Here is a 19,743-nt window from a genome sequence, read left to right as displayed (position 1 = left end):
AGTGCATCAGCTCTGTGTCTGTTACTGAATGTATGGGGTCTGCTACCTGTGCTAGAGTAGAGCACTTATTAGTTCATCTGTGGTTTCTGTTTCTAAACCATTAGGTTGGTAATCCTGACCAGTGGATATTTTTTGAAGGAAAATATTTGAAAGAAATCTTCTTGAGAACTGTTTTCTGACAGTCACCAGATGGTGAGTTGCTCTTTTAGGCAATCCAGTTCCAGGGACAGAAGATCTTCCAGGTCCTGCTCCTTGCTGCAGGCAGGACACTGCCAGCCTCAGGGGCATTTGACGGCGCCTTCTGACCACAGTTATCAATTCTGATCAGGACTGAGAGACAGCAGGATGGTAGCCCAGTGTCTGAAGGTGCTTGGGGCTCTCCTGACCCCTCACTTGATCCTGCACCAGCACAACCCCCAGCCCTGCTTGTGCAGAAGCAGCGGCCGTGCACTTACCCTTGGCCAATCTGCTCCACTTCCTGGTATTTCTGGGCAGGCTCCGCCTTGCTCACGGTGTTCCCTGAAAGAAAAAACGTGGAAGACGCTCCCTCCCAGAGTGAGAGACTGCCTTGCAGCAGAGCCAGAACCAGCCCCACTCCCTGGGGCCGTGAGCCCCTTGGTGTCAGCTGGGGAAGGACAATAAATGGCTCGGTGACATTCAGCTGCAGAGCAACCCTGGGTGCAGCCGATGTCCAGACACACACACAGCACCTGCTCGGGCACCCAGGGACAGAGCAGACGTACTCAGCTGCATCAGGCACCACTCCCCTCTCCCCTCTGGCTGCAGGGCTGTGCTGCTGTCAGAATGTTCAGCCCAGGATCCCACAGCGGAGGGAGCTTCATTGTCCTCTTCCCAAGCAGAGGGAGGTTCTCCACCCTCTTCCCAAAACGCTGCAGCTTCTCCATCCTCTTCCCAAAATGCTGCAGCTTCTCTATCATCTTTCCAAGCCCAGGGATGCTCACTGTCCACTTCCCACTCTCCTCTTCCCAAGACACAGGATGTCCTCCATCCTCATCCCACACTGGGAGATGTCCTCCATCCTCATCCCACTCCATGGGAGCTTGGCCATTCTGGTCCCACACCAGGGCACATCCACCGTCCTCGTCCCACGCCGGGAGATGTCCCCTGTCCTTGTCCCACCCCGCGGGAGCCTCGCTGTTGCATTCCCACACCGTGGGATGTTCGCCCTCATCTCCCAGAGCAGCGGGAAGTTCACTGTCATCTCCCGGCACTGAGGGAAGTTCACCATCGGCCCCCAGAGCAGTGGGAAGCTCACTGCTGTCTTCCTCCTCTTTGGCCTCCTCTTTGGAAGCAGAAGGAGCCCCAGGAGGTGCTGGTGCTGCTTTTGTGCCCTGTGGACAGACGGCAGCGTGAGGGACGGGAAGTTCTATCTCAGTTATCACCTTATTTATCCTCAGCTGCACATCCAGCTGCACTAAGCAGAAATTGGGTTTGGAGCTGTTCCAACTACCAATGGGCTTAAATCAACATTGCCACTTATTGTTGGGAATTTGATATTCCACCATGGCTAAAGCCAGCAAGAAATCCTCTGCCTGCAAAACCAGACCTGCAGCTCTTCAAAAGCTCTTCAGCAGAAAAGGAGAAAACTGCCGGGGATCCCTTTACTGCTGCTGCTGCTGCAGGCACTGACAGGAACTTTCCTTCAGCCTCCCAGGCTGGCACTGGGCTGCCACATGCCGAGCTCACACCTTGCTACACAATTCCAAATATCAAAGGTTCCTTTCCCACTCACCAAAGGAGGAGCTGCTCGGAATCCAGACATGAGGTGCCCTGCAACGGGAGAGGGAACATGAACCAGATGCTGTTAGGAGAAAAACTGCCAGAAGTGGGAAATGCCACGGAGCAAGACAACCCCGAGAGAGCATTTTGCTTTCACAGCATCCCTCCAGGAGCCACAGTCCCTTCCCACAGCAAGCAAGAGAACAGCACAAAATACTGGGCTGGGTCAGTTCTTGGCTGGAGCAGCAAAGGGAGGGAGTTCCAGGCTCTGCTGGCACAGACTCCCTGCTTGAGGGAACAGAACCCCCCAGGGCTCATTGCAGATGCTGTGCACGCCCCGCTGGCTGCAGACACCCCCTTTTTCAGCTGCAGCTGCTGGCAGGAGCTCTCCCAAAGCAATGGTGTCTTCATGGCAATTTGGTTCCAAAGTCAACTCAGCTCCGGAGGAAGAACAGAAAGCACACAGCAAGCCCAAAGCCACAGATGCTGCAGCAAAGGAAAACCTCGACTTACGTGCCAAATGGGTTAAAAAATACCCCGAATAAGCCACAGAGTACAGAGTGCAAACTGCAGCAGCCACGTGCTGCATCATTTTGGCTGCGCTGCACACGTCTGCAGCCTGTAGCCCTGCAAGCACAGAAGGACACCCGTCAGGGCTGGACTGGCTGCTGAGAATGCCTCGGGCAGGAGGATCCTCCGGCAGCGAGCCCAGAGCCACTCTGGGCACTGAGGCCTCCGTGTCCCACAGCAACGGGAACACCACGGGGATGTGGCGCTGTTCCTGTGACATCCCAGCAGCAGCTCACGCAGAAACCGCCTGGAAGGTTCTCCTGTGTCACAAAGGAGCACAAAGAACCCTCCCAGGGCACAGCCTATGGCCCGAAGGGTGCAAGAGGAACTCGGAAAATGCAGCAAACAAGGACACCCCATAGCCCAGCCTCAACACTGAGGAGGAACAAGGACGGCACCGAACCAAAGGAAACGTGACCTTTAGTCACTGATGCTTCTGACTAAAAGCAGCAAGCCATGTTCCATCTGGGATCTTTGTTCTAGTTCTAAATGCAAGCAAGGTTCTCCAGTCTAAACACACAGAAAGCAGGAACTGGAGAGGAGGTGGGATTAGGAAGGAGGAGGAGGAGGAGGGGGAGAGGAAAAGGAGGAGCAGGAAGAGCAGGAGCAGGAGCAGGAGCAGGAGCAGGAGCAGGAGCAGGAGGAACAGGAGGTTCCAGTGTCCCCTGTGGCTGCAGCCGCGGGACCATCGCCCCCAGCTCGTCCTGCAGGTGAGTGGGGAGGGGGAGCTCGTCCCAAATCCATCGGGGGGTCCCTGAGAGGGTTTTCTTATTGGGGTGTGTTTGGAGCTCACAGGTTGTGGATTTGAGCCCCAAATATCATCTGGTGTCCCTGTGAGGTTTTTTTCTCTGTGAGTGTAGGTTTGGATCTTGCAGGAGCCCAAAGCTGAGCCCCTTGGGGGATCTTTGGGGGCCCACGTGGCCATTTCCCAGTATGGGCAGGGGAGGACATTGGTCCTGGGGACCCCCGGGAGAGCAGAGGAGGGGAACCCCTGGGACCCCCAGAGTGGGGAGAGCAGAGAGGGGCGATCCCAGAGTGGGGGGACCCGGCAGACTGGAAAGGGGGGGAGCCTGGAGAGGAGGGACCCCTGGGATCCCTGGGATCTCAAAGCAGAGCATCAGGGAAGAAGGGACCCCATGGACCCCCAAAAGCCCCTGGATCATCCCTAAGCAGGACGCCGGAGAATGGAGAACCCCTGGAGCCATTGGACCCCATGATCCCAAGGAAAGGAAACTTCTGGAACCCCAAAAGTGGAGAGATGAGCAATAGGGAACTCCTGGGAGAGTTTTTTCGGGCTAAATCTTGATATGTGGAGCTTTTCATGGACACAAGACTCCTGCTGAGTTCTAGAGATGGACCTGGCCTGGAGGAGCCTCTACTCCAAGGCGCTCCCACCTTGGTTTCCCCCAAACCAGGGTTTGTCATTCCCAAGCTGTGGCCAGATGGAGGAGGAGGAAAAGCCCAGAGATCCCTCACGAGGAGGGGCTGCAAACCCAGCCCAGGGAGGGGTGAGGAGGAAAGAGCCCCCCTGAGCCAGGAAGGTGGCCAGAGATGCAGCCAGTGCTCAGAGCTGGTGGAGAAGCCTCATGGCAGGGAGAAGTCCCACAAGTGCTTGGAATGCGGGAAGGGTTTCAGCTCCAGCTCCAGCCTGATGGAACACCTGAACATCCACACTGGGGAGAGGCCCTGGGAGTGTGGGGAATGTGGGAAGAGCTTCAGTGGGACCTCCGACCTCAGCAAGCACCACAAGATCCACACTGGGGAAGGGCCCTTGGAATTCTTGGTGTGTCAGAAGAGCTTCAGGTGGGATTCAGAGATCGTCACTCACCAGCACTTCCACACCAGGGAGAGGCCCTGCAAGTGTCCCGAATGTGGGAAGAGCTTCGTGCGCTGCTCCAGCTCCATCCCCCATGGGAGGATCCGCGCTGGATGATCCCCAGTGACCCCCGTTGGGCAAAGCCCTGGTGACCCCTGTTCTGGGTGATCTGTGTTGGGTAGGGGGAAGGTGTTGGAGAGATTTCTTCCCCTCCTCCTTGTGCTGCTGATTCGGTTGGTAATAAATTCCCTCCGTGTTCCCAGGCCGGGTCTGTTGTGCCCATGTGGGATTTGCTGAGGGATCTCTCCCGGTCCTTGTCCCCACGCAGGAACCCTCGGCTCCATTTTCTGTCCCTGTGCGGCTGCGGGGGCAGGGACAGAGCGGCTCTGGGGGTGCCTGTCATCGGGCCAGGGACACCGCTCACCACGGGCAGCCCTGAGATGCCGCGCACCTGGGCACGCATTGCTGGGCTCACCTGAGCTCCCACCTGCCCAGCGCCCCAAGGTTACCCCTCGACAAAAAAACCCCTCCGGGGCTGCAGCGTCCCGGAAACGCCTCAGCCAATGGGAGCGCAGGCAGGCGGCATCTAAGCCAATGAGATCTCGGGGCGTTGGATTGCCTCATCGGTTGCCGGGCAGAGCCCGTGGCCGATCGCTTCCCACGAGCGGCGGCAGCCAATGAGAGCGCGCGGCGCTGCCGAGCCCGCCCTGCTCCGGACTGGCGCTCCCAGCGCAGCGCGGCTGCTTTGGGGCTGCTGCTCCCTGCCCGGCCCCGGCCATGGGGCGAGGGGCGGCAGCTGGGGCCCTGCTGGTGGCACTGGTGGTGCTGGGAGCCCCCCCGGCTGCGGGCGCGGAGCTCTCGGGTGAGCGGGAGGCGGGAGGCGCTGGGACAGGGGGGGAGAAGGGGGAGAAGGGGGGAACCCGGAATGGAGGGGGAGGAGGAGGGGACCCCCTAAGGGAGAGCGGGAGGGCCTGAGGTGTGGGGGGAGGAGAGGGAGCGGTGGGAGAGGGTGGGGAAGGGGCAAAAGCGGAGGTGGGACACCATATCTCAGCGGGACGGGGCTGGGGATTGGGAAATTTGTGGGAAAATGGGGAAATGGGACCCCAAAAGTGATTTTGGGAGCGGCCGGAGGTGGGAGGGGAGACGATGTGGAAGGGGAAATGGGGGAAGGGCGGCAAAGAGGAAGCGGCAGCGCGGGCAGGAGGGTCCCATGGCAGCCGTGGGGCACAGGGGGTGCGGAGTGGGGATCCGGGGTGGGCCCGGAGCTCTGGGGATGCTGGGAGAGGGTGGTGGGTTAGCACCCCCTGTCCTGTGTCCTGCACACTCAGGGGTGTTCCAGAGGATGACAAAGTCCGAGTGTTACTTCATTAACGGCACAGAGAAGGTGAAGTACGTCCAGAGATCCATCTACAACCGGGATCAGTTCATAATGTTCGACAGCGACGTGGGGCACTTTGTGGGGTTCACCCGCTATGGGGAGAAGTTGGCCAAGCGCTGGAACAGCAATGCGGTATTCATGGAGGACAGACGGACTGCGGTGGACTGGTTCTGCCGGTGCTGGTACAAGAATTTTACCCCGTTCATCACGGAGAGCCGAGGTGAGCACGAGGGAGAGCGTGTCCCCTCGGGGCCTGCCCTGCCAGTGACCCTGGAGCCCCTCAAAATCTCCCTGGGCATCGGCCCAGAGCCCTCAGCCCTCCTTGTGCCGACCCCCGGGGTTTCCAGATCCTCCCAGTCCCTCCCGGTGCCCCCCCGCGCGTCCATTTCAGCGACCCGTAAAGTTGACGCTTTGCAACCAATGAGATCGTATCATGTTCATGACTCATCTGTTGCCAGGCAGACCCGCAGCACGGAGTGCCTCGCGCCGGACTCGGCCTCCCACTGCCGCGCACTTCATTCCCAGTTCCTCCCAGTGCCACCAAGATCCCTCCCAGTGCCATTCCAGTCCCTCCAAGACCATGCCCAGTTCCTCCCCAGTCTCTCCCAGTCCATTCCCAGTCTCTTCCCAGTTCATTCACAGTTCACTCTTAGAACTCCACCCTCTCTCCCAGTTCCCCCATTCCTTCCCACCTCTCTGTGTCACCCAACTCCCTCCCAGTCTCTCCCACTCCCTCTGAGACCATTCCCAATCCATCCGAGCCCATCCCCAGTCCCTCCCACCACGTTCCCCAATCCATTCCCTGTCATTCCGTGTCCATTTCAGTCCATTCCCAGCCCTCCCTTCTCTCTCCCAGTGCCCCCCAGCTGATCCCAGTGTGTCCCCGCTCTCTCTCTCTCTGTCTCTCCCAGTGTCCCCCAGTGTGTCCATCTCGCTGGTGCCCCCCTCGAGCTCCCAGCCCGGCCGCGGCCGCCTGCTCTGCTCCGTGATGGATTTCTACCCTGCTGCCATCCAGGTGAGGTGGTTCCAGGGCCAGCAGGAGCTCTCGGAGCACGTGGTGGCCACCGACGTGGTCCCCAACGGGGACTGGACCTACCAGCTGCTGGTGCTGCTGGAAACCCCCCCCTGGCGCGGGCTCAGCTACAGCTGCCAGGTGGAGCGCGTCAGCCTGGAGCAGCCCCTGAGGCGGCACTGGGGTACGGGGGAGCCCCTGGGGGCGCTGGCAGAGCCACTGGGCTGTGCTGGGAGTCACTGGGAGGGAGCTGGAGAGAGCCGGGCTGGGACTGGGAGAGGGGCTGGGGCCTAGGCAAGGGCGGGGAAGGGGTTTGGGGGATTCTGGGGAGGGTGGGATGGGGTTGGGGAGGCTCTGGGTGTGACTGGGAGGGAGTTTGTGGGCGCTGGGTGCAAAGGCAGGGGGTTTGGAGTATGCTGGATGCGAGTGGGAGGGACGGAAATCAGCCTGGAGGGGGCGCTCGGAGCGCCTTGGTGTGTCGCTGAGAGGTTTTGGGTGGGCTGAGCCCTGCGGACCCCCCAGAGATGCCGCCGGACGCCGCCCGCATCAAGATATTGATGTGGATTGGGGGCTTCGTCTTGGGCTTGGTCTTCCTGGCGCTGGGGCTCGGCTTCTCCCTGCGCAAGAAGGTCAGGGCGGGTTCCGGGGGTGGCGTCCCCCCCGTGACGGAGCGTGTGCGCTCCCGCCGGGGCCCCCAGCCCGGTGTCACCCCCTTTTCTCTGCCCACAGAGCTCCTGAGCCGGCGGCGGCCGCAGCCCCTCCCCGTGCGCTCGGGCCCGGCCGGGACCCCCGCTCCGTCCCCGCTCCGCTGATTTTGGGGGAGTCCCGTGTCCCCCCAGCCCCGCTGGCGCTCTGCCCCCGCCCAGTGCCTGCTCCCAGTGCTCCCAATAAAGCTTCCCAGTTGGGCCCGGGGCCGTTTATTGGGGGTGATGGGGAGGGGTTTGGGGGGGGCGATGGGACGGATTTGGGCAAAGGGAGGGGGACAAAGGGTGGGGGCTGGGCCCGGGGGTAGCGGGAGGAGGAAGAGGACGAAAGAGAAGGAGGAAGGAGGGGGGGACGTGAGAGAGAGATGAGGGGAAGGAGGGGGGAGGAGGAGCGGGAGGAACGATTGAACCGGGAGGGAGAGGCGGGAGGAAGAGAAGGGGGAGATGAGGAGAGGAGCAGAAACAGGAAAAGTAGCGGGGATCCCCCGGCCTTCATCGAGGTGTCCCCAGGGGGGCCGGGAAGATGTGGAACCCGCAGCCAGGAGTGTTCCCAACACGGGGAGCTGTGACCCTGGGGGTCACTCGGGATTATCCAGCGCGGATCGTCCAACGGGAGGTGGAACTGGAGGGGGGCACGGAGCTGGTCCCGACCCGGGGCACTGCGGGATCCGCAGGCAGCAACACGTGCTCCTCCTGCTCCATCCCTCCTCCTGCTATCCGGCTGTGCCCTCACGCAGCCCGGGGGGCCCTGAGAGCGTGAGGCGGGGCTGTGCCGTGTGCAGAGCCCGCCCCTGACTGCGATTGGGCGATGGTGCCGTCAGTCGTGGTTGTGGCGCGCTGATTGGTGGGAGCGGGGCGGGGCAGGGCCCCGGGGGCGGGCTGAGGGCAGCGGTTGCTGGAAGCGCCGCCATTGTCCGAGCCTGTGTGCGGTCCCGCGAGTGGCGGCAGCGGCCGGAGCGCGGTGAGGCGTTGGCGGAGCTCGGAGGCGGCCGCAGCGCAGGTGGGAACCGCGCTGGGTTGTGCGGGGGCTCGGGGCTGGCTGCGGGCCTCGGGGGCGGCAGGGGGCTCGGGCGGGTTGGTTGTGCCGTGTCCGGCCCGTGTTGCCGCTGGCGTGAGGGCGCTGCGGGAGCGGCTGCCCGCGGTCTCCTTGCGGCCGCTGCCTCGGCAGGAGCCGCTGCCGGAGCAGCGCTGGCTCGGCCCGGTTGCTGTGGCTGGGACAGAGGGGGCTGCCCTGTGCCCGGGGCTGTGCGGGGAAATTCCCGTGGCCGGAGGTTTCTGTGCCCAGAGGAGACAGAGGAGTCCTGTAAAAGTGACTTTATTGCTGAGCAGAGGGAGAGGCCGTGGGGCATTTGTCGTGCGCTCTCTGCCATTGTTGTAGTTCGCAGCCTCCTTTGTATCCTCATTTTCCCGGGCTCATCTCCCTCTCCCTTTGCCCACTGGCTGAGGTGCTTGGAAGGTTCAGACCTCCCGATCCGCCAACGGCATGTCCTCGTTATTGTGCACCCCCACTTTCGTATAACATCCGATAATCACGGCTTAGTTAAGTCTTTGTTCTTCTGGAATTTCAGGAATTCACCGGGACTTTCTGTGAGCAGCAGTCCTTTTTAATTAGTAACATTTATTGAAGCTGGTGGTTTCCCCCAGTTACTTCCTTATCTACAAATCCCTGGTGCCTCGCTCACCTACTGAATGAGCTGCACTCTCAAGGTGTGGAGCACGGTAAAAAGATGAGAGTTGCTGTAGCACATCCGAGGAGAAACAGCATTCGTTTAACCCATGGTCTGCCAGGGAGCTACAAAACCGTGTCCCCTTCCCATCCTTTCCACGTTTGGACCAATACATGAGCTGCTTAATTTTTCTGTCGTTTTCAGTTTGTTTTTTTTTTTTTTTTTCACCACTTTTCCTTTGGCATCTTTTTGCCAACAGCATTTTGAATAATTCAAATGCCCACAAACTCCTCCTCTTTCTGCTAACAGATGATCTGATCCCATCCCATGGTTAAGTGTTGGGTTCCTCATTTCAGTGGATTGGTCGGCAGGAAGGTCAGGAGCTGGAGCTGTCTGGTTGGTTATTATAGCGAGGGCAGCTTGTAATCTAATGATGCAATTGGAATGAGAAATGGGTTCTGTGGCTCCTGATATGAATTGGTTCGGGTTCCCAGGGCCTGGTCCATGGTCTTGTAGGATTTGTTTTCCTGGCCGGTCATCTTTTCCCCCTTTTTGGCTGCTCTCTCCAGCCAGGGCTGCATCAGTTGACTGCTTTTCTCTAAATAAATAATCAAGTCCTTGGATTCCCAACTGATTTCCCTCAATTTTTGGTAGCAAAAAAACCCCACTGCTCTAATATACCCTATATAACACAGACAGTGACAGCACGTTGGAGTGGGACGAGGGATGATTCCCCCCAATTATTTAAAGTGAAGTTTTCCCAACATTGTCCATGTGCTGTTTCCTTTTGCAGCTTCACCCGTTTGTGTTGCAGGGTCAGATATCCTCCCCCTGGGCTCTGCCTTGAGCTGTGCAAATTCCATCAGTGCCAGCAGGCAGAGCTTGGGGTGAGGGGCAGAGGGAATCAGCCCAATTCCTGCCCCGGCAAGAGACCCAGGTGCATTGTCCACACTTTGCCCAGCAGTGTTCATTTGCATTTCTAAAGCTCCTCTGCAGGGTGCCTGGAATGGAGCTTCACTTCCTGCTGCTGGGCAATGTTGATGTTTTGTTGCTGGTCGTTATCTCTGTGGGTGTCTTTTGAGCTGTTCCCAGTCTGTTGGGATGTTAAACTCATCTCTGTTGAGTGGTGTAACATCCCTTAAATACAACCTTAAAAATTCATTTCCCCAAGGCACAGACAAACCAAGCCTGAGCAGAGAAATAAGGTTTAAAAGAACCAAACTCGGTACATTTTTCAGCAGTGCAATGGCAGGCAGCCCAGAGTGTGGGTGTGAGTGAGCCCCAGAGTGGAATTGTGCCCTGGTGTTCCCCAGCAGCTGTGGCAGTGCAGGCCCAGGCAGCGCTGAAGCTGCAGCAGTGGCAGCAAGGCTTGGCCCCGGTGGCTGGAGATGGCAGAGGAGGGTGGCCAGGATTGCAGAGGATTCCAGCCGAGGATCTGTGGGCAGGCGCAGGGGCTTGGCCCGCTGTGGAGCCCTGGCTGCTGCTGCATTGCCTTCAGGGCAGGCTCAGGGGCGGCCTCCCATCCTCCTGCTGCAGGCGGGAAGTGCAAATCTCCGGGGCTTCAGAGCCCTTGAGGCCAGGCTGAGGGGTCCCCCCGTGTTGAGCTGTGCTGGCGGCTGTTTCTGGCCTCAGGGACACTTGGCATGGGCCCCTTGGCCACCAGTGGTGCTGCTTTGCACTCCTTAGGCAGGAGCCGATGTCCTGGCTGGGTGTTGGCAGCAGCAAAGTGCCAGGGCAGGCTCTGTGCCAGCCCAGCTTGCTGTGGGAGAATGTGCCTTGATATCTGCTCCAGTGGTTGCTGAAGCAGTGAGAATTGCTTTTGCCCCCCTGTTAGGTGCCATGGTGTCAGCAGAAGATATTGAAGCCTTCCTGCTCAGGGCATTTCAGTGCCAGGCTCTCACAAGCACCCAGAGCTGCGCGGGTTGAGCTGAGCATGGGGCGGTGACCTGCGCTGTGTCTGATTGCCCTTCCTTAATAACAGCCTGTCTTGTAGCTCTTTTCCCTTCTGCTGCCCTTGCAGAGCCATCCACAAACACATTTTCTCCCTCAGGCCAGGGAATGTCCCATCATCAATCTGTCCCAGCCTGTGTCTGGAGCTCTGTCCCTTGAGTGCAGTCCTGGGTTCCTTGCCAGCCCCTCTCCAGGCTGTTCAAACAGGAGGCTGGGTTAAACCCTTGCCCTGTCCTCAGTTCTAAATCCTCCTGTGCCACTGAACAAGTTTCATACTGTAATAACCAAGCCTTGCTCATCCATTTAGAGGCTGTTTTGGTTGTCAGAGCTTTACCTTGATGCCAGACTTGAACTCTAGGAGATCGTCCTGTTGTCATCAGTTTTCAGGCCACAGTTCCCATGAAAGCTGTGGCTGCACAATTTTGCAATGAGGCCACTTTCTGGCCACTGGGTGAAGCATTTTAGCTCAAGAATTCCTTTGGCATGACCTTATTTAACATCCACCTATAATTCAAATTCTTTTTCCCCGTGTGGAAGGCCCAGGCCAGCCACCTCAGTTAATCGTCATTTTAGCACTTGAAAATTCTGTGATTCCTCCTCCTGTCCATCCATCCAGTTCGTTGACTGGCAGGATAGGAGTGTTGTAGGGAGCCATCCTTGGCTCCAAAAGCCCTGCCTTTAACAGGGACTCAGTACCAGGCTGTGAGCCCTTCCTTCCCTCTCTTGGAACAGGATATTGCTTGTCCTGGTTTCTTTAAAGTAATTTGTAGAGGCTCCATATCTAATTTTCCCTATTTCCCTGAGGCTGCCCACACTTCTGGGTTCACTTCAGCATGGGCCTTGTCAGATTTTGGCACAAAGGTTGAATAGAACTAGCGTCTGTATCCCCTTTTACAGTATTAAAATCCAGCTCTCAAATTCCTTCCTAGGTAATTGCAATCACAGGAGAAAGAAAAGGTAATTCATGTTATTCAAACCTATCCCCCACAGCTTCTAATAGTGGTTGAAGAAATCATACCTGCTCATCTTTCCCACTCATTCCCTCAAAAATTAAAATATTCCGCTACTATTTTCCCTTTTATTTCTAAGAATCAGAGTGGATTGAGAGGCCCCTGTGTCCATCAGGAAATGCCTCCTCTCAATGCAGACCCACCCTGAATGTTCTCAAGGGCTGCAGTGTGGAGGGTCCCTGGTGTGATGGGAGCTGTGACAGCCCTGCCAATCCATGTCCATCAAGGGGTGGACTTGCTGGTGCTGAGGGTGCTGCTGTCTGTGCTTGCAGTGTCCTTGTGCCCTGCAGCTGGAGCCCTGGTTCCTTGCCAGGGGCTGTTTGGGTGGGCTCTCCCCTGCCGAGGAGGGCAATGCCTGTGCCAGGTGCTTGTGGCCGAGCCGTGCCCTGGGTGCTGGGGCCCCCTTGGGCCCTGGGGTTGATCCCTCAGGGGCTGTAGGAACTGTGCCCTGGCCTTTGCCTTCAGCTTGGCCTTTTGCTGCTCCCTTCTTGCACTCACCTGCTGTGCCTTTGTGCCCAAGTGCTGCAGGGCCTTGTTGTGCCCCTCCTGCAGCCTCCTCAGTGCCTGTGGGTGCTTGTCTTGCTTTACAAGGGAGAGGTGTCTGCTCGGGAAGGCAGAAAAAGCCTCTCTTGGAATGGAGAATGCAAACCCCCTCCCTCTTAATTTGTGGAATATTGAAATCAAGGGGCTCTCAGGCAAAAATATGGGAATAGGAATACCAGTTCTTTACTAGTGTGTACAATAAAGCAAACAAACAGCAACAGCTGCGGCACTGACAGCAAACAGAGCCCGGAGCCAGTCCCGGCCTTTGGGCTGCGGCGCTTTCCCCTTGGGTGCAGTTCCGGGCACGGCCGGCAGGGGCGCTGGTGGCTCCCGCGGGGCGGGGCAGCGCATCCCTCCCATGGGAACCTCTCTGAACGCAAATAGAGCAATCCCTTCATCTAACTCTTTCACTTTTTTCCCTTCTACGGCCTTTCTCCCGTGTTTCGAGAAGGAATTTGGAGAGGGCTGCCTGTTAACTGACCTCCTTGTGTTTCAATAAGGTGCTTCCTGTGGAGAGAGAGAGTTTCCCTGAACAGCTGGGGCTGTGGTTACCAAGGGGACGTAACTCAGAGCAGGACGGGGTCAGGGGAGGATATCCCACCGAGGCTCGGTGGGAGTGTGGGCAGGGTCTGCTGCCGGAATCGCCAGAGGGGGATGTTCCCGTGGAGCCCGAGGCGGAGCGTGGGCAGCCCCCAGATGGCTGATGGCGGCTGATCCGGCAGCTCCCGGCAGAGCAAAGGCAGGTGGGAGAGCCCGGCAGCAGCGGCGGTGCCCAGCGCAGGTGGCACGGGCAGGGCAGGCGGGGATGGGATGGCTGGGACCCCCCCTGGGTGCAGTGGGCGCGGTGAGCTCGGAGCAGGCGGCAGGACAGAGCAAGCCCCATCTTGCCCAGCATGGGCGGCAGAGCGGCCGCGGGCCAGGCAGTGGGAGCAGGGCACACAAATTGAGCGAGAGCGCCGGGGCAGGTGGAGCTGCCCTGGGCAGTGAGGCCGCACCTGGGATGGAAAGCGGGGCAGGCGGAGCTGAGGCGGGCAGCGAGCCGGGACCCGGGACAGGCGCCTGGGCCGCGAACGGAGGGGGCAAGAGCTGCAGAGGATCCCACTCTCTTTCTGAGTTTTCCTCTTGTTCCCTTCCCTTTCATTTCCCCTTTTTCTTTTCTTGTTTTGTCTCGGGTGTTTGTGATACTTTAAAGATTTTTATTCTCCTAAAATCTCCTGTCTAACGTATGGCATATTCTCTTTCTTCTAGATTAAATGGGGTTTTTTTACAAATAAACCCACAAACTGAAAAATCTAAACTTCTACTTGGATACTTTGGAATGGCCAACGAGCTAACTCAGGACCTCCTAATGTTGTTTTTCTTATCACCTTTTTATTTATCCTTTGGCAAATTACGGATACATCCTATATCCAAAACTCCCAGTGCACCCATAGTTCCTTAAAAAACGATCACACAAAGCTTGAGTACCCCAGTGCATTTTCTGATGCATTTCTTCTAATATTTTCCTAGTAAGCACATTTTATTAGGTAATTGTCTTCCATCAAGAAGTTTCCATTTCCCTGATTTATCTTGTTCACTTCCTGTCTTGTTTAATTCTTTTTTCTCTGCTAACCTAAACTTTGGAATTTCCAGTTTTTCCTGGTTTGGAGTTAATATTAACATAACTCTTTCAGCTCCATTTTCTGCTGCATCCTTAGGTTTGTGATCTGCCAAATTATTTCCTCCTCTTTCTGGGGTCTTTCCCTTTTGGAGGTCCCTAATATGTACTATGGCTATCTCTTTTAGTTGATTGTAATGCCTCTAAAATAAGTTCCTCATGTACTAATCCTTTTCTTCTTGAATTAAGTAATCTTTTTCCTTTCCAAATGTTTTAAAGCTATGTACTACTCTAAAGGCATACCTTGAATCAGTATATATAGTTCCTTTATTTGTGTTAAATATTCTAGTGCTCTTTTTAAAGTATATAATTCACAAGTTTGAGCTTACTAGTTTAAGGTTAATTTCCCTTTTTCTGTAGTTTGCATGTTTTTCCCATCGACTACTACATACCCTGTTTTTTCTCCTTTTGCAAGGAGGTGTATCTCTGTTAGCTAACATAACTCCCAAAGGATTATTTTTTCTTTTTTTTCCCTGTATCCAACTTACTGGTTTTCTGTCTCATTTTTCAAGATCTTATCTATTCATCTTCTGCCTCTGTTTTTCACATTCACTAACAACCTAAATACCACTTTTCTTTCAACTACACACACAAAAATAAAAAACCATTTTCTCACACTACTTTCAGTCCAATACACCTCCCTCCAAGGAGATATAGTGAAGCTTAAAATGCAGAATATACTTTACCTATACTTTCATTCATCTACATTCGCTCACTTTTATTTCTCACTCACTTCCACATATTCTTTCCCGCCCTCAGGACACAGAGTGGATCCCTGTTGACAGAGAATCGCGGGTCCCTGTGCCCCCCCTGGCCTTGGGGTGGCCTCTGGGTCTCAGTATCTCCGGGCCTCCTGGGAGGGCCCTGACTCTGCTGCCTCCGGTGCCGTTCCCCTGTGGGGCTGATTTGTGTGTCACTCACACTCTTTAGCCACGGCCCCCTCACAGGCCCTGGGGACAATGGCCCGTTTGCAGGTCACCTGTACCTTATGCCACAGCCCCCACACGCCAGGAGAACAATGGCTTATTTGTGGGTCACACACTCCTCTTTCCACAGCCCCCCTTCCCACCCGCCCGGGAAGCTGAGGCTGATTTTGTGTGTGACTCACTCTCACACACAACAAGACAACAATAAGGTAACTTCTGTTATAAATGATCAAATCGAGAGCCAAACTTATAAGAAAATTTAGCAAAGATTTATTAATTTGTCTGTGCGACTGAAGTTCGGTTGTCAAAACCACCACAGCCAAGGGTTCAGCGTCGAGCCCGGGTTCGGTGCTGGGTGAACACGGATCTGACCTGCGAATGTCAGAGTCTCCCCCTGTTCACAAATGCTGCCTGACGCAGCGAGTTCTTTTACAGTTTATTCTGCTCGAGGCAGAGATGACCGAATGTTCTTTGTGTCTCTTCCCATGCATAACCTTGGCTTTACCTGTGCAGAGGTGGACAAAGACTCAGTCCAGGTGTCTGATGTTGTCAGTAGACTCCGGGGAAGTCAGCATTCACATGCATCAGGGTGGGGCTGTGGATCATTGTGGTAGCTGTAATCGACGAGGCGTTAATCACTCTTGGGTGGACCTGGTGACCCGGGGAAGCCAGCGATTATCGCCCTGGAAGCTTCTGTTCTTTCATTAAAATCCCCGATGTTTATCTCAACCAAGTCCAAGAACTGGATGTATATGAATATAACACTGCTCCTGGCCAGGATGGTGAAAAGACATAATGTGTATTTTACAATATTTTATACATTAATAGCATGAATTATCTCTACCATATACTACACTTCCACGTCACCTATTACAAGTTTAGGTGTTTCTGGCCAGTCCTGGTGCTCTTGGATATCCCTCAACCCAGCTGTGCTGTCCAGCCCCAGATGCTCTTGAGCATATCCTCAATCCGGCAGAATTTTGATCAACCGTGGATTCTCTTGGAATGTTAATTCCTCAACCCAGCAGGTTTTAATTCTGGATGCTCTTGGGCTCTCTTATCCCTCAAACCAACAGAATTTTTAGGGTTCCCTTTTGTCCCATTTCCTAGTGGATTGGGCTCGGAAACTCCTCTGCTCCCTTGCTCCGAGGGGTCCAGCCCCTCTCCGAGACCCAGTCCCAGTTACCCCGGGGGATTCTCTCACTCCTCTTCTCACTCGCTGTGTCTCTTTACTGGCTGCTTCCCTCGAGGAAAGTTGGAAACACAGCGTGGGAGACTCCAGCACTCACTTGGCAGGTCTGGGACAACCAGCCCTCGTCTCATTCACAGCCCCGAGCAGAGAATGAGGGGAGAAGGGAGCCCGGGAGCCCAAACAGCCCCGGCATCCCGAAATGGGGAGAGCGAAGCGGGGGGAGCTTTTGGCATTGCTGGGACTGCCAGCAGCCTGGGCAGGGTGGGCACCGAGGAGAAGGGGGACCCCCAATCCAAGCGTGACCCCCAGCAGCTGGGACAGGGGGGAACCTCCGAACACCAGAGGGGAGGGACCAGGGATGGGGAAGTCCTGGGAGGCTTTTTCAGGGCTGAATCTGGGTGTTTGGGAGGTTTTTCTGGAGCCCTGATGGCCGGTGACTTGTAGAGATGGACTTGGGCAGAGGGACCTTCAAACTCAATGTGTTTTGGAGAAGATGAAACAAGAAAGCCTTATAAATACGATTGTCTGGCAAAAGATTTTGTGAACATAAAAAGTGTAAGGAAGATTGAAATGAAAGCAAGCTCTGAGATACCTCAGTTATTGAACAACTGGAAAACAATGGTGTGGCCAAACTGAAGGTAATCCCCTTTTGATGAAACAATTCCCTCGGCTTGCAGACAGATCCAAGGGTCAGAGCAGACCTCCCTAGCTCAATAGAAAGGGTCCAAAGAGGAGTTTTTAGGGTTTAAAATGTAACACAGTATGGTGATGTAATGACTCTTACAGGCTGTATGCAAATGCTATAGGATTTGTATCTTGTACTAGATTGTTTGGTGAGAAATAGAATATTCAACACAGAAGAAAATTTATGGTATTGTAACGGGACCCTTACTCTCTTACGCTCTTCTCCTCTCACTTTCTTACCCTCTCACCCTCACTTCCCCTCTCTTCTCTCGGGCCTGCTCCGAGCTGTGCCTGGCAGCTCCAAGCAGGGCCCTGCACCCAGGCCCTTTGCAATAAACCGCAAGTTCCACGCCCTGGCTGCAGAGCTCTCTCGTCTCAGTCCGTCCCGACCGTCCTGCCCCCGACACTCCTACAAACGCTCTCCCTTGTTTTCCCCAAACCAGGATTTCCCATTGCCAAGCCCAGGGAGGCTGCGAGGAAGAGGAAGATGCCCCGGGACACTGAGGCAGGTGAGGAGGAAGTCAGTGCCCCTTTCCCCTCTGTGCTGCTCCATCTCCCAGCCCAGCACGGCCCCGGCTGCAGCTCAGCCCTGGGGGATCTCCTTGCCCTTGCCTGTGGCACGGAGGCAAATCCCATCCTGTCCTTGTCCTTCCTCCCCCAGAGCAGGAGCTGAGCATGGAGAGCAGGGAGGACAAATGCCCGCGGCAGAACCTGGTGGAAGAGGCCGTTTTGAGTGGCTCCACAGCGCAGGAAGCCAACGGGGAGGAAAAGCCCCGGAGATGCCGCACGAGGAGGGGCTGCAAACGCAGCCGGCGGGGATCTGAGGGGGAAAGAGCCAGCCTGGGCCGGGAAGGCGGCCGGAGACGGAGCCAGAGCTCGGAGCTGGTGCTCCATGAGCAGGTCCATGATGGGGAGAAGCCCCACACGTGCGTGGAGTGTGGGAAGAGCTTCAGGTGGAACTCTGACCTGAGCAGGCACCAGAGAATCCACACTGGGGAGAGGCCCTATGAGTGTTCCAAGTGTGGGAAGAGGTTTACGAGAAGCTCCCATCTCCTCCAGCATTATCAGAGTCACAGAGAGGAGAGGCCCTTCCAATGCCCCGACTGTGGGAAGGGATTCAAGGAGAATTCCACCCTCGTCAGGCACCGGCACATCCACACTGGGGAGAGGCCCTACGAGTGTGATAAGTGCAGGAAGAGGTTTCCGACCAGCTCCAGTCTCCTCCTGCACTATTGGATTCACACAGAGGAGAGGCCCTTCTGCTGTCCCGACTGCGGGAAGGGATTCAAGCAGAACTCCCACCTCATCAGGCACCGGCGCATCCACACAGGGGAGAGGCCCTACGAGTGTGATAAATGCAGGAAGAGGTTTCCGACCAGCTCCAATCTCCTCCTGCACTATTGGATTCACACAGAGGAGAGGCCCTTCTGCTGTCCCGACTGCGGGAAGGGATTCAAGCAGAACTCCCACCTCATCAGGCACCGGCGCATCCACACTGGGGAGAGGCCCTACGAGTGTCCCCAGTGTGGGAAGAGCTTCTCCAGGAGCTCTCACTTGACCAGACACCAACAGAGGCACCACTAAGGGAAGCCCTGCGAGTGCCCCGAGTGCGGGCAGAGCTTCATGCACTGCTCTGGCTCCATCCCCCACTGGAGGAGGCACTTTGGGCACAGCCCTGGTCACTCACATTCCCTGTGATCCATGTTGGGAACACACCTGGCTGCTTCGCCTTTTTGTTTGGCCTTAATTTTCCTCTGCTTCTCCTTCATCCTTTAAAAACTGGATTAATTTTAATCCAAAACTGGGTTAAATGAAGGAACCTGATTGAATATATCTGAAGTTCCATAATTTCTCAATTTTTTTAGGGGGAATTTAGTATTTAGAGACACGTTCTGTGTGGAGTGATGCTGTTGCTAAGAGGCAGGAGTTTGATTTCACCCTTCTTGTGTTGCTACGAACTCCACCCCTGACTCCAACCCCAACTCCACCTTTGGGATATCCTGTAAAATCTCCACGGCTCTGCCTTTGCCCTGTCTTTGGGGAGTAAGAAATGGATTCCCAAAGGATCAGCCCTTTCCCTCTGCGTTCCCATGTGATCAGCCTTTTTTTCCACTGGCTCCCAAAAATTTCAGCTTTTTCTTCTGGATTCCCAGAGGATCACCCCTTTTTCCCACTGGATTCCCAAAATTTCCGCTTTTCCCACTGGATTCCCAGAGGATCAACCTTTTTCATGGATTTTCAGAGTATTCTGACTCTGTGGTGATTTGACAGGAAATAGGTTGTCTAGGATGTTGTGGTCAAACAATAGGTGCTCAGATTTTAATATTGGCAGCTGGTTTGGCCACTGGGACATTGGATCCGCCTCCGAGAACACAGGGGTTTAAAGCAGAGCTCTCCCCTGGGAGGCTCTCTTTGGATTTCCGGTGGGAAAAGGGTTTGGATCTCTTCCCCTGTCCCGGCTGCTGGCTTGGCAGGGGGAGGGGGAGCCACGCGGCCGTGAGGTGGCCGGGCCTGGGACAGTGATGGGAGGTAGGCCTGGCCCAAGGGTGGAAGAATGGAAGAAGTACCGAGAGGTATTTCCTGCCCCCCCCTCCCCTCGGAGAGAAGGGAGAGGGAGAGAGAGAGAGAGAGAGATACGTGCCAGGGACTGTTATCTTGAAATTTGATATCATGTGTTGCCAGCACAGCCTGCCCGCGTGTCTGGCTGCTTGCAGGAGCTGTTAGCCCCTTTGTGGACAATGAAAACATTGCAGGGCATTGACCTTTCCTGGAGGGGAGATGGAGTGGAAGATGAAGAGGGAACTGAGCAAGTGTTGAAGGTCTGAGCAAGGGAGAGATATGAAAAGAATAGAGAAGAACTCGGGTGGAAGAGATGATGGAGTGGCTGCTTTGCT

The 19,743-nt window shown here is 55.8% G+C and overlaps 2 protein-coding genes and 1 pseudogene across 2 annotated transcripts in view; 2 read left to right on the top strand and 1 right to left on the bottom strand.

Annotated features, from left to right (window-relative positions):
- Positions 1-19,743, bottom strand: part of LOC141725815 (uncharacterized) — a 150,169-nt gene that overhangs the window by 103,230 nt on the left and 27,196 nt on the right. The gene's annotated exons all lie outside the window — the stretch shown is intronic.
- LOC141725751 (class II histocompatibility antigen, B-L beta chain-like) lies at positions 4,904-7,328 on the top strand. The gene is made up of 4 exons (XM_074529784.1): positions 4,904-4,988; positions 5,455-5,724; positions 6,416-6,700; positions 7,039-7,328. Exons 1-4 carry the CDS (start codon positions 4,904-4,906, stop codon positions 7,326-7,328), a joined length of 930 nt encoding a protein of 309 aa, XP_074385885.1.
- The window catches only part of LOC141725778 (uncharacterized), a 349,911-nt pseudogene continuing 337,911 nt past the window's right edge, over positions 7,744-19,743 (top strand).

This window comes from Zonotrichia albicollis, chromosome 31 (genome assembly GCF_047830755.1).
Source record: "Zonotrichia albicollis isolate bZonAlb1 chromosome 31, bZonAlb1.hap1, whole genome shotgun sequence".
In the NCBI taxonomy this organism is placed as follows: Eukaryota; Metazoa; Chordata; class Aves; order Passeriformes; family Passerellidae; genus Zonotrichia; species Zonotrichia albicollis.
Note: the sequence above shows the minus strand (reverse complement) of the source record. Positions and strands in the feature narration are given on the sequence as shown.